Raw genomic sequence first — 12,704 nt, forward strand, 5'->3', positions numbered from 1 at the left:
ACGTAGGCTAATATGGATAATCTATTGTAAGAATGGATCAATTCGTCAAACAGCTGTTATTGTGGCGAAATGATTTCTGTCCCTCCTAGGTGGTTATGTTTGGGAACTGTCAGTCTTCATCATCGGAGTGTTCCTGCAGCTGCTGGGGCTTCCCTCCGTGGCTGTGTCTCAAGTGTCTCTGTTCTCCAAAGTCACAGCAGAGAAGACACAAGGTTAGCTCACTTCACCTCAGCACTCTTACCATCAGCAGACTAACTGAAATCAGACACAGGACTCTGACCAGGTCCCATCCTCACAAGAAGGCCACTAGGACAATGAAAATAACTTTAGCTCAGGTGTCACTAGCCAATCCAAAGTATTGCATCTTCTATTGTGTACTGTAAAAATTGAATATTGTATCTTTACACCCACATGCAGCGGTAGCTGGATGACCTTCCTGATGCGACCCTAGCTGCACATGGACCAAGTGATGTGATTTTGATAATCAATTAAAGACAAGGTCACAGGCCTAGGTCCAAATTTTGGAACAATGCAGGAACACATGGATTGCCTATTTTAAAGCCCCCGTCACACATAGCAAGAATGTGCAGGAACCATGCCAAACATGGCAAATATTGCCATAATCCAACACAGTCAGGAGGAAAAGAGGAATAGCCAGCAGTGTCGGAGCACAGACAGACTGCCTCGTCCACACCTGTCAGATCGCATCCAAAGCGTATGTAGACAACACAGACTGCTGTCAGATGGCCATAAAAGGCGCTGCAGACTGCCCAGTCTCCAAATGTCTCCAAACATGGGACCAGAGCGCTGTGTTCCTCACGCGCACATGTGTACAGTGCGGGCGTGTGCAGTCCCACGCACGTGCACTCCACACATGCGTGGGACTGGAATTATCACTCAGCCGTGTTTGTGTGTGTGTATATATATGCATAACGCTGCATGGGCCACTAAGCATGCATGCGGGGCACACTGGACAGCTTCACTCAAGGTTTGCTGGCAGTTGGCCATGCAGTCCCCTGCATCAGACGGAGCCTTTCCAGGGAACTTTCTTTTTTCTTGTTTGCCTACTTCAGGAGCACAATGCAACTCTGGAAACTGCGATGGTTGGATTATCACGTGGGATGTAGTTTTTTATTTTTTATTTTTGGTGAGAGGATTTTAATCACAGGGTGCATTCCAGCTTCACATCCACGTGCGCACTGTGAAACACTACTGGAACACTGTTGGAGGTGAGATTCATGTTTATTAATGCTGTAACGGCCTGGCACAATGGCACAACAGTTCCATGTCATATCTCCTACGGGGTTAGAAGGTGATCATTTATTACAGCGTGAGTTCCATCCAGCTCTGAGCCTGATGCGTGCAATGTCGCATTACTGTGCACCACAGAGAGACGCAACTGCCCATGTTATATGCAGTTATGATGGAGACAATAGTTCACATTATTTACATCACCCATGGGAAGGAATGGACAAATATCTGTACTGTAAGGTCTTTTGTGGATACAACAGCCTGTTCAGATTTGCAGTAGCTTGCGCATAGTAGCGCACGGAGCTTTCAGTTTGATAGCTGCTGTTCACATTCACTGTACATGATAATAATTCATAATTATTATCATGATGAAGCATGCCATATACATTTTAACAGTTCCTTTGTGCTCCGGGGGGTAGACATGGCATGGGGAGTGACATCGGGTGACACGTGCAGGTCATACCGGCAGGCTTTGCTGTGCCAGATCCATCTTGAGGGTTCCTCATATGCACTCAAATCATTTCAGATCCCATTTTGCTGCCATCGGAATATGTAAATTGTGGTCAGATGGTCCTCAGACTGCACATGGACCACGGTCGGATAGGTGTCCCATCTTGAAGGCCCCCAGAGAGTTTTGAACATGTGAATCATACTGGGGCCGCCGGTCGATTTTCACCAACTGTGTTGACTTCCGCAGATGGCTGTCAGAATGTTTTGGAACTGAAATCTGACACTTTTGGGATGTATGCGATTTATAATTCCGACGCCATTCTGCGTGATTCTGGCTGTGTGTGACGGGGTATAAGGAATTGTTGAAGAGGTAGCTCAATAGGATAAGGAGTTGGGCCACCAATAATACAGTCCTGGGTTCAATTTCCAGTCATTCTTCCTGTCTGTGTCCTTGGACATGACACTTCATCTGCATTGTCTCAGACCACGCAGCTGTAAATGGGTACTGTCCTTGGCTGGAGAAGCAACCTGTGATGGACTGGGGTCCCATCATAGGGGAGCTGTAGACTCCCAACTGATTCACACTATAGTATCCTAAGATGGGCTATGAGGCCTATATTGAACTTCTTCTTTGTTGGAGGAATTTGATATCGCGATATACATATTGTTGCTATTAAAATTTCCATTGGTCACAATGCTTATTTCAAGGAACTGGTTAAAGATGCACCTATGATTGCTATTAAAGACTAACATAAAGCCATATACCACTTTTCTATTGGTCACATAACCTTTGACCTTGGATAAATTGAAAGGTTATCCATGGTCATTACGGTTTGGTGTCAGTATGTGGTAGTCAAAGATAAAGTAGATACATTTTGGACAGAATTGATCAAAAGTTAATGCTACACTGAAACATATCAGTGTAACACCTGTAGTTTTTTTTTTAACTGCAATAATGTTTCAATGTTTCCAAAATTTCCAAACGAATATTGTTTAAATAGTAATTATTGTCAGTTCGGTAATATAACTGGAAAAATAATCAACAGTTTGATGATGTTTTACAGATACAAAAATTCATTGTGTGGTGGATCTGGCTGCTGCTGTACATTGATTAGTTTCCTCCTACATGTATTATGAACGTGTTGGCTAATGTTGAGAACCACCGCAATAATTTTTAAGTAAATTCTGGGTCACTCTGACTGTGAGTGTCTGAGCATTGTCATGCTCAAACTCCAGTCTGCTGTTGTCACCATGTTGCACCAGCTTAGGGAAGAGAATTGTCTGCATGCTTTTGTTGGTGCAGCTATGCTTGGTCAGATTTCCTTGGGGAAAAAACAAGTCAGCTATGATCTGACCTGAGAACAGATTGTAACACCACCTCATCCAAAGTGATCCCTCTGCAGGACACAGGGTCGAGCATAACGTTCACCTCGATGTCAGCAAACTCCAAGTCACTCTTTGGGATAACTTGCATAAAACTTTCATAAATCAATGAAAAAGATGCTTTGTCAATTGTCTGTTGGCCATGTGACCTCCAGTTGAGGCCCTTTCTCCCTTGCAAGTCAGTGCTGCTGACCCTTAATGGTCTTCTTGCAAAAACGGCAACAACTGCACAGCTTGTACACACTGCTCTTCCAATAATCTGTTATTCCCTCGTGCTGATAGTGCTGTGGGCAGTTAGTTCAGCTGTCTGAAATCGATTGTGAACATGGTGCAAGACAATATGGCAGCTCTGTCTTGCGGTTAAGTTGTTGTACATAATCACAGAATGCAGTCAAAAGACATCATGCAAACGTGTGTGTACGAGGTCTGTTAGAAAAGTATCGGACCTTTTTATTTTTTGCAAAAACCATATGGATTTGAATCACGTGTGATTGCATCAGCCAAGCTTGAACCTTCGTGCGCATGCGTGGGTTTTTCACGCCTGTCAGTTGTGTCATTCGCCTGTGAGCACGCTTTGTGGGAGGAGTGGTCCAGCCCCCTCGGTGGATTTTCATTGTCAGGAAAATGGCAGAGCGACTGCCGCTTTGCTGCATCAAAATTTTGTCAGAAACTGTGAGATACAGCCAGGTGGAAACCATTCAGAAAATTGAGATGACTTTCGATGAAGATCTTATGGGCATCACACAGGCTTTTCAGTTGAGTGGGTATCTGAGAAATTGTCAAAGAGCTGAGCATGTCACAACATGTCCTGTGAGACCAACACGGAGGTGCTTTCGTTCCGCGCCATTAGCGGCTCCGTGGCGAATTCCTCCGCTCCTGTTTTCATGACAAAATTTCCTTTAACAGTGGAATGTGCTGGGAAAGTGCTATGTCCACCTTTTCTGCCATTTCTCTGGTAGTCAGATGACGTCCCGGATCAACACAGCATTCAGTTTGGAAATGATCTGGTCGTTTCAGCCTGTCGATCGCCGCTCGGAGCGCGGCGCGCTCTCCGCCATTGTGCGCCATCTTTAAACCGGCTGTACCACTCCTTAATCTGTGTGATGCCCATAAAATCGTCCCTGAAAGCCATCTGAATTTTCGACGAAGGGGGGAGGACCAGTGCTCACTCAAAGCATGCTCACAGGCGAATGATGCAACCGACAGGTGTGAAAAAACTCACGCATGCGCATGAAGGTTCATATATATATATATATATATACAATATATACAAGGTCTGTGAGAAAAGTACAGGAGTTTTTTTCATGGAAAGAAAAGTGGAGGGATGCGCCATGGAGTCGTTCTTTACGCAGCACAAAACCACCTCCGTGTTGGTCTCACAGGACGTCTTTCAGGTGGATTTCAGATGGATTCCGGTTGCTTTTCAGTCGTGTGATTATCCGATTGTGATTGTGCATGAGCTGGACATGCCCGAACATGTCCTGGAAGGCTTCATAACAGCGTTGCTTTGCGCCATGCGGCTCCACCGCATGTCTTAATGTGCTGATGTCCATGTCTTTTCACAATTCCTATGCTAGTCAGACGACATACCGGATCAAGACAGCGTCCAGTTTAGAAATGAACGGCACATTCCACTGTTACAGGGGTTTTTGTCATGGAAAGAGGAGCGGCTCCACCGCGCATGGCATAAAGCAACGCCGTGATGAAGCCTTCCAGGACATGTTGGGGCATGTCCAGCTCATGCACAATCACAGTCGGATAATCACACGATTGAAAAGCAACCGGAATCCATCTGAAATCCACCTGAAAGCCATCCTGTGAGACCAACACGGAGGTGGATTTGTGCTGCATAATGAACGGCTCCGTGGCACGTCCCTCCGCTTTTCTTTTCATGAAAAAAACTCCTGTAACAGTGGAATGTGCCGATAAAGTGCTGATGTCCACGTCTCCTGCCTTTTTGTGAAAGTCAGACGAGGTCCCAAAGCCTTCACGTTGGAAATGATCTGGTTGTTTGAGCATGTCGATCGACGCTGGGAGCGCACCGCGCTCTCAGCAGTTGTGGGCCGTCCTTAAAGCTGCACTAAAACTCCTTAATCTGTATAATCCCCATAAAATCATCCCTGAAAGCCATATTAATTTTCCGAATGGTGCCCACCTGGAGGTCTCTCACAGTTTCTGGAAAAAAATTGATGCAGCAAAGCTCCAAATCGTTCAGACATTTATTTGCAATAAAAATCTGACGAGAGGGGTGGACCACTGCTCACACAAAGCCTGCTCACAGGCGAATGACGCAACCGACAGGCGTGAAAAAACTCACGCATGCGCATGAAGGTTCAAGCTTGGCTGATGCAATCACACGTGATTCAAATCCATATGGTTTTTGAAAAAATAAAAAGGTCCGATACTTTTCTCACAGACCTCGTATATATGCTGGTTCAGTCTAAGTTCAAGGTATCAGCAATTTCATGCAAAGTATTGCATTTCTCTGGGGATGGTTGTCAGGACCCAAGGCAGTTCTGTGGTATTGTGGATGCAGCATCTCACCCTGACCTGACTATATAATATTTGAAATTATAAATATTTGGAGGATTTTACATCATTGTGTGGAGAATGGTGTCTTCCATCAAAATACACCTCAGCTTTGACATCAAATTTCAAATAAAGCTGAATAACAGGAAAAAAAAGTGGCACATTTCTAAAAAGTATATTTCTAAATATATGACAAATAATGCCAGATAATCTGAAAACTAAAAATAGGGGAAATTTAAAAAAATGTTAAGAACTTTTAAGACTTGATAAAAGATATATAAAGATACATATCTATATCTACAAAATAGAAATATTACATTAGAGCTAACTGAAATTGTGATAAAGGTAAATCTAGAATAATCATTAAAATGTGATGGTTTGATTGTGTTAGCCACCATGACTACATTTATGGCCCCATAATAATAATAATAATAATAATAAAATATTAGTTTAGCATCCTTGACATCAGAAAAAAGTGGTTAGGGCGGGCGTTTTTTTCCTTTTTAGAAACAGGTACATACAACATCATTTCAAACCTGAAAAATGACACATACAGCACCTGCATACCAAGTGAGGAAGTGAAAAAATCAGATATTTTTTAAAATAAATCTTGTTTCCATGTTGAATACAGTCAGTGTACTGCATGCTAGGAGTGTGATAAACATGTATACTGTGTGTGAGTGAGACGGAGCAACTGACTGGTTGTCAGTGACCATCTTCGTCCAAAGGATATTTGCCACCTCGTGCCCGTGCTGGTTCTTGCACCAGCTGTACCACCGTCCATGAAATTCACCAAAATAAAAAGAAAAATGAGGCAGGCTGATTTCAGCCTGTGGGCGGGGCTGATAAACTAATGTTTTTTTTTTTTTTTTAATGGGGCCTAATGCTTTTGGCTACTTTTTTTGGTTATGTGATGTTCTGAGAAAACATCATTCTATGAACATACTAATGTGAGTGGTGTATAAGCATGTAACCACATCTGGATAAAGGAATGGAGCAGATAAAATGCTAATATTAATGTACTAACTTTGGTGCGTTAGTATTACAATCGTAACTTGAACATTGCATTAGTTAGCATGTTAAAGTGAATTATCTGAAAGAAATATTGGAAATGAATGGACACTGATAACAGATATTACAGTTCTGAAATGCAGAGTTATTCCTCAGTGGTCCAGAAACATAAAAAAAGCCATTGATGTGTGTGCGGTGGTGAGTCCAAGGTCCCCTGAAGTTTAACTAAGTTCTTTAATTACTGTGCAAGCATTTGTTCATTTTAAGTGCAATATTCCCTTTGTTGATTTAAAATGAAATGTTTCTATCACATAAAAATCTTATTTTTCTCAACTTTGAAAGATAGAATATAAATTTATTTTGAATAACATATGAAAATACTCCGTCTTATATTAACACAGAAAAACGAAGTAATAGAAATGATTGTACTGAGACAGAATGGTGAAGACTCCATTGTATGACTTACACAGTGGAATCTGCCATTATCAATTAATCACTTATTAATTTATTGATTTGTGGTTTTCAAATACCTAATATCCGACATATTTGACGTTTTCCCCACAAGTTCAAAACACAAATGTGTTCAAATTAGAAATATAAAAAAAATAAATAAAACTTCACACTTATGAGGCTACAACTAAACCCTGTTTAACATTTTCTCCTTAAGTCATTCATTAAAATGATAAATTGGTTATCACAGTAATTGACAGTTGTCCTGCAGAGTGACTGTTTCAACACTAACATTTAAAAAAACAAACAGATTACTGCTCAGCATGTGGACTGTAAAGAACGGGCATGCTTTAAAGACACAATTTGTTGTTGATTAAAGGAGTATGACATTCCTTCTCACGTTTGTTTCTGTGATGGCTCGTCCGAAGGTTTCAGCCAAGGTGTTAGACGTTCAGTTGGGGGCCTTGCCACTATTTTGGGTCCTTTGTGGGCTGGAGGACTGACCAACAATTTATACATCATGCTTGGCATGATGCTGGCTCTCCTCACGGTGATCACAGTAAGTGGAACACAGCCGACACTTTGAATTTCTGTCAAATGACACATTTATTTTACTTAATAGCAATGAACAGAACAAAAATTTGGAACATGACACCGCCAGGAGCTTCACCTTTTAGACTTCTACTCTCTTTTTGGCTTTTTGATTAGCTCTCCAAAGCTTCAGAAATATACTGTTAGGTTTAAGTTCCTCATTTGATAAAATGGATCCTTTTTACTTTGCTGGACAGCATTGAAAACTATATTGTTATCTCTGGTCTCATGGCTGAGGTCTTACAGTTTGGTTAATTGCAAGACGTAACCCCAACCCTGAATCCAGAGTGAACTATGGGGAACATCCAGGGATGCTGGAGGTCAGTGAGAGCTGTGGGTGCTGAGAGTCTACGCTGGAATGGCACCCTGTTTAATGCTGTGCAATGCAACATTTGTGATTTTTGTAGTTTAGGTGCAGTTTAACTTAGCCGGGTAAACGAGCCCCATTCACTTTGCTTCATAAATTTTCTAATTCTCAAACTAATTCTGAGTTTGAGAATTAGTCTGCGTGTAATCATTTTACCCTGAAATACACAGCAAACTTCAAAACCAAATTGGTGTATGTCAAAGCAGCATAGGACATTCAGTTATGTACAGATAATAATAATAATAATAATAATAATTATTATTATTATTATTATTATATTTTTGTTTATAGAGCTTTTTAACACACCCTTGATTGTAGTAGATGAGTGACTGAGAATCTTATTTCAGTAGTAATTTGTCTTTATGCATTGATCTTGCACAGCAATAATGAATCCTATTTCTGGCTTAAAACCAGCTTTTCTTAGACATTTGTGGGCTTGAATTTGGTCTATGTCTTTATTATTATTATTATTAGCAGAAATAGTCATTGATTAGAATGCATAATGAAAAAGATTTAAAAAAATGTATTATGCCAGAGAATGAGCTGTTTGAAAAAGGCATTGTAAATGCCATGGATGCTGTAATTTTTTTTTAATGGGAACCCAATGGTTATTGTCATCACCTCTGAACATAAAGTTCGGTTATCCCAATCGCTTTAAGTGACAACTCCACTGCACTGCAGTCGGCGAAAGGCTGCTGGCTACAGGTGTTGTGAAGGCCAGTCTTTTTCAATTTTTATTCTATTAATTTGAGCATTGTATTACATATACAGTATTTGTAATCATATGGCTTTTGTGTGATTAATTCCAAAGAGATTCCAAAAAGTGCAAAGAGAGTGCAGGTTTTATTTATAACTGCTGACATCCACTGACTACACCAGGTGATTTCACTGACCATCTCTGCTCAGTGATTTTAATCACTGAAGTCATCTGGTGTAGTCAGTGGATGCAAAGAAAACCTGCTTGACATTTAAGATGTATTTGCGTGAAGTGAAATTCGGCTTCTGTTGCTTAATAATGTTTGGTCAATCCATGATTACTGAGGAACTAAGTAGGTCATAATTTTTAATGCTCGCACCAAAGCAAAATCATTATCAGAACCACTCCTCAGCTCCTCAAAATATGATGTAGTCAAGAGCCGAACTGAGTTCAGCCTGTTAGCTGAGCTTGTTGATGACATGCTAACGGCTTTAGCATTTATAGCAGCTGTCAGAAGCTTGAGGTGTTTTGGTCCAGTTAACACAGGGTTACTGAGGAAATAAGCAGGTCATAATTTTTAATGCCCACACCAAAAAACCATTACAGAGATCGCCTGGGAGCTGAGCACATGAATAATTGTTACAATCGAGGCATGTATGGGGCTTCATTTGTCCCGTCTGGATTACACACACGGTCACCCACGCTGCACCTCTTTACCTGTGTATTTCTTGGCTCTGTGGACACACAAACACACAGCTTGGCAGAGACGCACACGTTAGGTGCATGATATGTACGGTGGTCATTATTATTAATGTACAGGTATGCCAATATGAAATAAAGAAATGTGCAACGTAACATATGTGCGCATTTTAATGCAAACAATTGTACCACTCTTTTTATTTGATCACTCCCCCCCCCCCCCGCCCCCTACCCTTTAGTGATTTTAGTTATTTTTGTGAGTGTCTGTTGAATTTATTTTCATGATGTCACAAACAACAATAATGTCGGAACCACACTATTAACTAGTAATTCCTCTGACTGCAGCACACAGTCCAATTTATGTTTCTCCACTTCTTGTTGATAATGAAACAACAAAACAGGCCACCTGAGAAGAGCATGGTTGTACATCTTCAAGCAGTGACACCTACCTGGTGGACCATTACAACACACTTTATTAATGATGAACCAAAAGGGCAATCATTTTGTATTACTGTGAAAAATCTACTGTACACACATTTCCAGATTGTTGAATGGAAAAATCGATTGAAATATAATCATACATATACCAGAGTAAAATTACGACTGTCACTGTATCCCTGCTTGGCAGTGGACTGGATTTTTTTTTTTTTCAAACATTACCAGCTGTTGGTTATTTCAAGCACAGTATGTCAAATAATCACAAATTACAGTGCATCCAGAAAGTGCCCTCCAAAAGTATTGGAACACTTTGTATTCCACACATTTTAATTTGTTTATGCCATTTCAAATACAAAAACAAACAAACAAACAAAAAAGTTCTAAAATTATCTTCCTTAAACTCAAACTGAAAGCAAATCTCTATGACTTGATATAAATTAATTAAAAATATAAAAGCCAAGATGATGGGTTGCATAAGTAATGGAACGCTTTGGTATAATACCTGTAAATAATCAATTTTATCAGTTTTATTGCCAGTTTTCTTCACAAGTGTCAGCGGATGGATACATGAACATTTCCAAGTCACTGAATATGTCTTGGACATTATTTACATCAATTATGAAGAAATACAAACAGTATGGCACTCTATGGTAAATCTGTGTGGTGCAGACAGTTGTGAAAAACTGAGTGACTACAAAAAGGAGAAGAGTGAGGAAAGACACCAAGAAACCCAGACAACCCAAAAGACGTTATAGGCTTCTGTGGCTGTGATTGAATAAATTGTACATATAGTGCATGGTTTGCATTTTGTATCACCAGTTATACAGCTTCATGATGATGTGGTATAGAGGAGGATTTTCTTTCACTAAAACATAAAATCTACAGGCTTGCATCTCAGATGTACCTTCTGGCAAATTGTAGCTGAACGTTCAGGTCATCTTGGTAAGAAAATCCTCCTCTATACTGTTATGTGCAGACGCAGGTTGAGGAGCGGACCAACGTCTGACCGAACCCAGCGCTAAATAACCAGAAAGCGGTTCCACAAACAAAACGATTTTATTTCCCCTCCAGTGCAATAATTAGTGTACAACATAAATATTGGGTTTGTCTGGTGGAGTGAAGGACGGCGCGCTCTCCAGCGCCCAAAAGCATCGAAGCATCGACGCTTCTGGACTCAGATTCACCGACAAACACCCCCCAGGTGGACACGACAAACTGACTCTGTGAAGGATGGAAAAGGTGAGGTAAGTCAACAGAGCTACAGCAAATATCTTTCAGAGGCACACACTACCAGCAACACATTCAGGTCTGAGTTTAAGCTTTATGTAAATGAGCAGCTTCTCACAACAGGTGGAGGATCATCAGTCCGTACGCCACGGCAGTGAGAAGCAAACTGCACAATTCTCATCAATGTTCAAACACACTGCGTAACAAAATGCCAAATTACTATCAGCGATCATTCAGACAATAATCACCTCTGATGTGTGCTGACAGCATGTGTCCCTCACCCGTCCTCCTTCACAGGCACGATGTGTCAAACCCTGGCGCGGTCCTCAGCGTCTCACAAACGAACGTCACAAGGTCGTGTTCCCGGCCATTCTGCTTGAACCACTCATGGCTTAAATGCAGAACGCCATCTCATTATCTGCTTCAGCTGAAAGTCTTTAAGTTTACACGTGAGCATCATCCACAGGTGCAGCTAATAATGCTGATGAGGGTGAAGGACTCTTCTGCCAGCACCGTCTCCACAGACAAAAACCAGTTTGCATACCACCTGGAGAGCAAAGAAAAGAAAACAACACAAAAACATCCAGCCAAACCCCCCAACACACAACATATACCACTTGTCTGAAGAAAACTGGCAATTAAACTGATCACTGGTCAACATGATTTTTCTTGCATGGCGTTTCAACAGATTTTGGGGAATTTGGGGGTGCTGAATCTGAATCTAGTGTTAGTTTTTGCCAATCACATCATGTTTTTGTGATATAAAAAGATATTTCTCTTATTAAGCATTAAAAAGCAAAAGCTGCAGTAACGATATTACGGCTCTTGTTCACATTTCGCAAACCTGTTTTAAAACTATGCTTTTGAAGCTGCTTTTGTGCATGATTAGTGGCATCAAACTTGTGAGTGAATGAACATTTGTGTAATCCATGAATAGAGAATGTGCAGATTGCAAAATAACAGTGACGTGATAGAGGAAATCTGAGCTCAGATTCAAATTCCGCACCCCAAAATGACCCTAAATCAGTTCTCAAAGTATATATATATATATATATATATATATATATATATATATATATATATATATATATATATATGTATATATATATATATATGTATGTATATATATATATATATATATATATATATATATATATATATATATATATATATATATATGTATATATATGCGAAGGAGATGTGTTGCACTGCATGAGGCAAATGGTGGTCACACCAGATACTGACTGGTATCCCCCCCAATAAAACAAAACTGCACCTTTCAGAGTGGCCTTTATTGTGGGCAGTCTAAGGCACACAAAACCAAAAGTGTTGCGTTTATATTTTTGTTGAGTGTATGTATATATATATATATATATATATATATATATATATATATATATATATATATATATATATATATATATATATAATGTATGTATATATATGTATATATGTATGTATATGTATATATGTATATGTATATATATATATATCAATCAATCAATCAACTTTTTTCTTATATAGCGCCAAATCACAACAAACAGTTGCCCCAAGGCGCTCCATATTGCAAGGCAAGGCCATGAAAAACCCCAACGGTCAAAACGACCCCCT

At 40.2% G+C, this 12,704-nt stretch overlaps 1 protein-coding gene across 1 annotated transcript in view; it reads left to right on the forward strand.

Moving 5' to 3' along the window:
• The window catches only part of mfsd8l2 (major facilitator superfamily domain containing 8-like 2), a 46,906-nt gene that overhangs the window by 20,358 nt on the left and 13,844 nt on the right, over window positions 1–12,704 (forward strand). Inside the window, exons 9-10 of the mRNA XM_034184038.1 lie at window positions 90–212; window positions 7,503–7,633. Coding sequence (XP_034039929.1) covers window positions 90–212; window positions 7,503–7,633 — 254 coding nt within the window. The remainder of the gene's footprint in view (window positions 1–89; window positions 213–7,502; window positions 7,634–12,704) is intronic.

Source organism: Thalassophryne amazonica, chromosome 12, assembly GCF_902500255.1.
Source record: "Thalassophryne amazonica chromosome 12, fThaAma1.1, whole genome shotgun sequence".
NCBI classification, from domain to species: Eukaryota; Metazoa; Chordata; class Actinopteri; order Batrachoidiformes; family Batrachoididae; genus Thalassophryne; species Thalassophryne amazonica.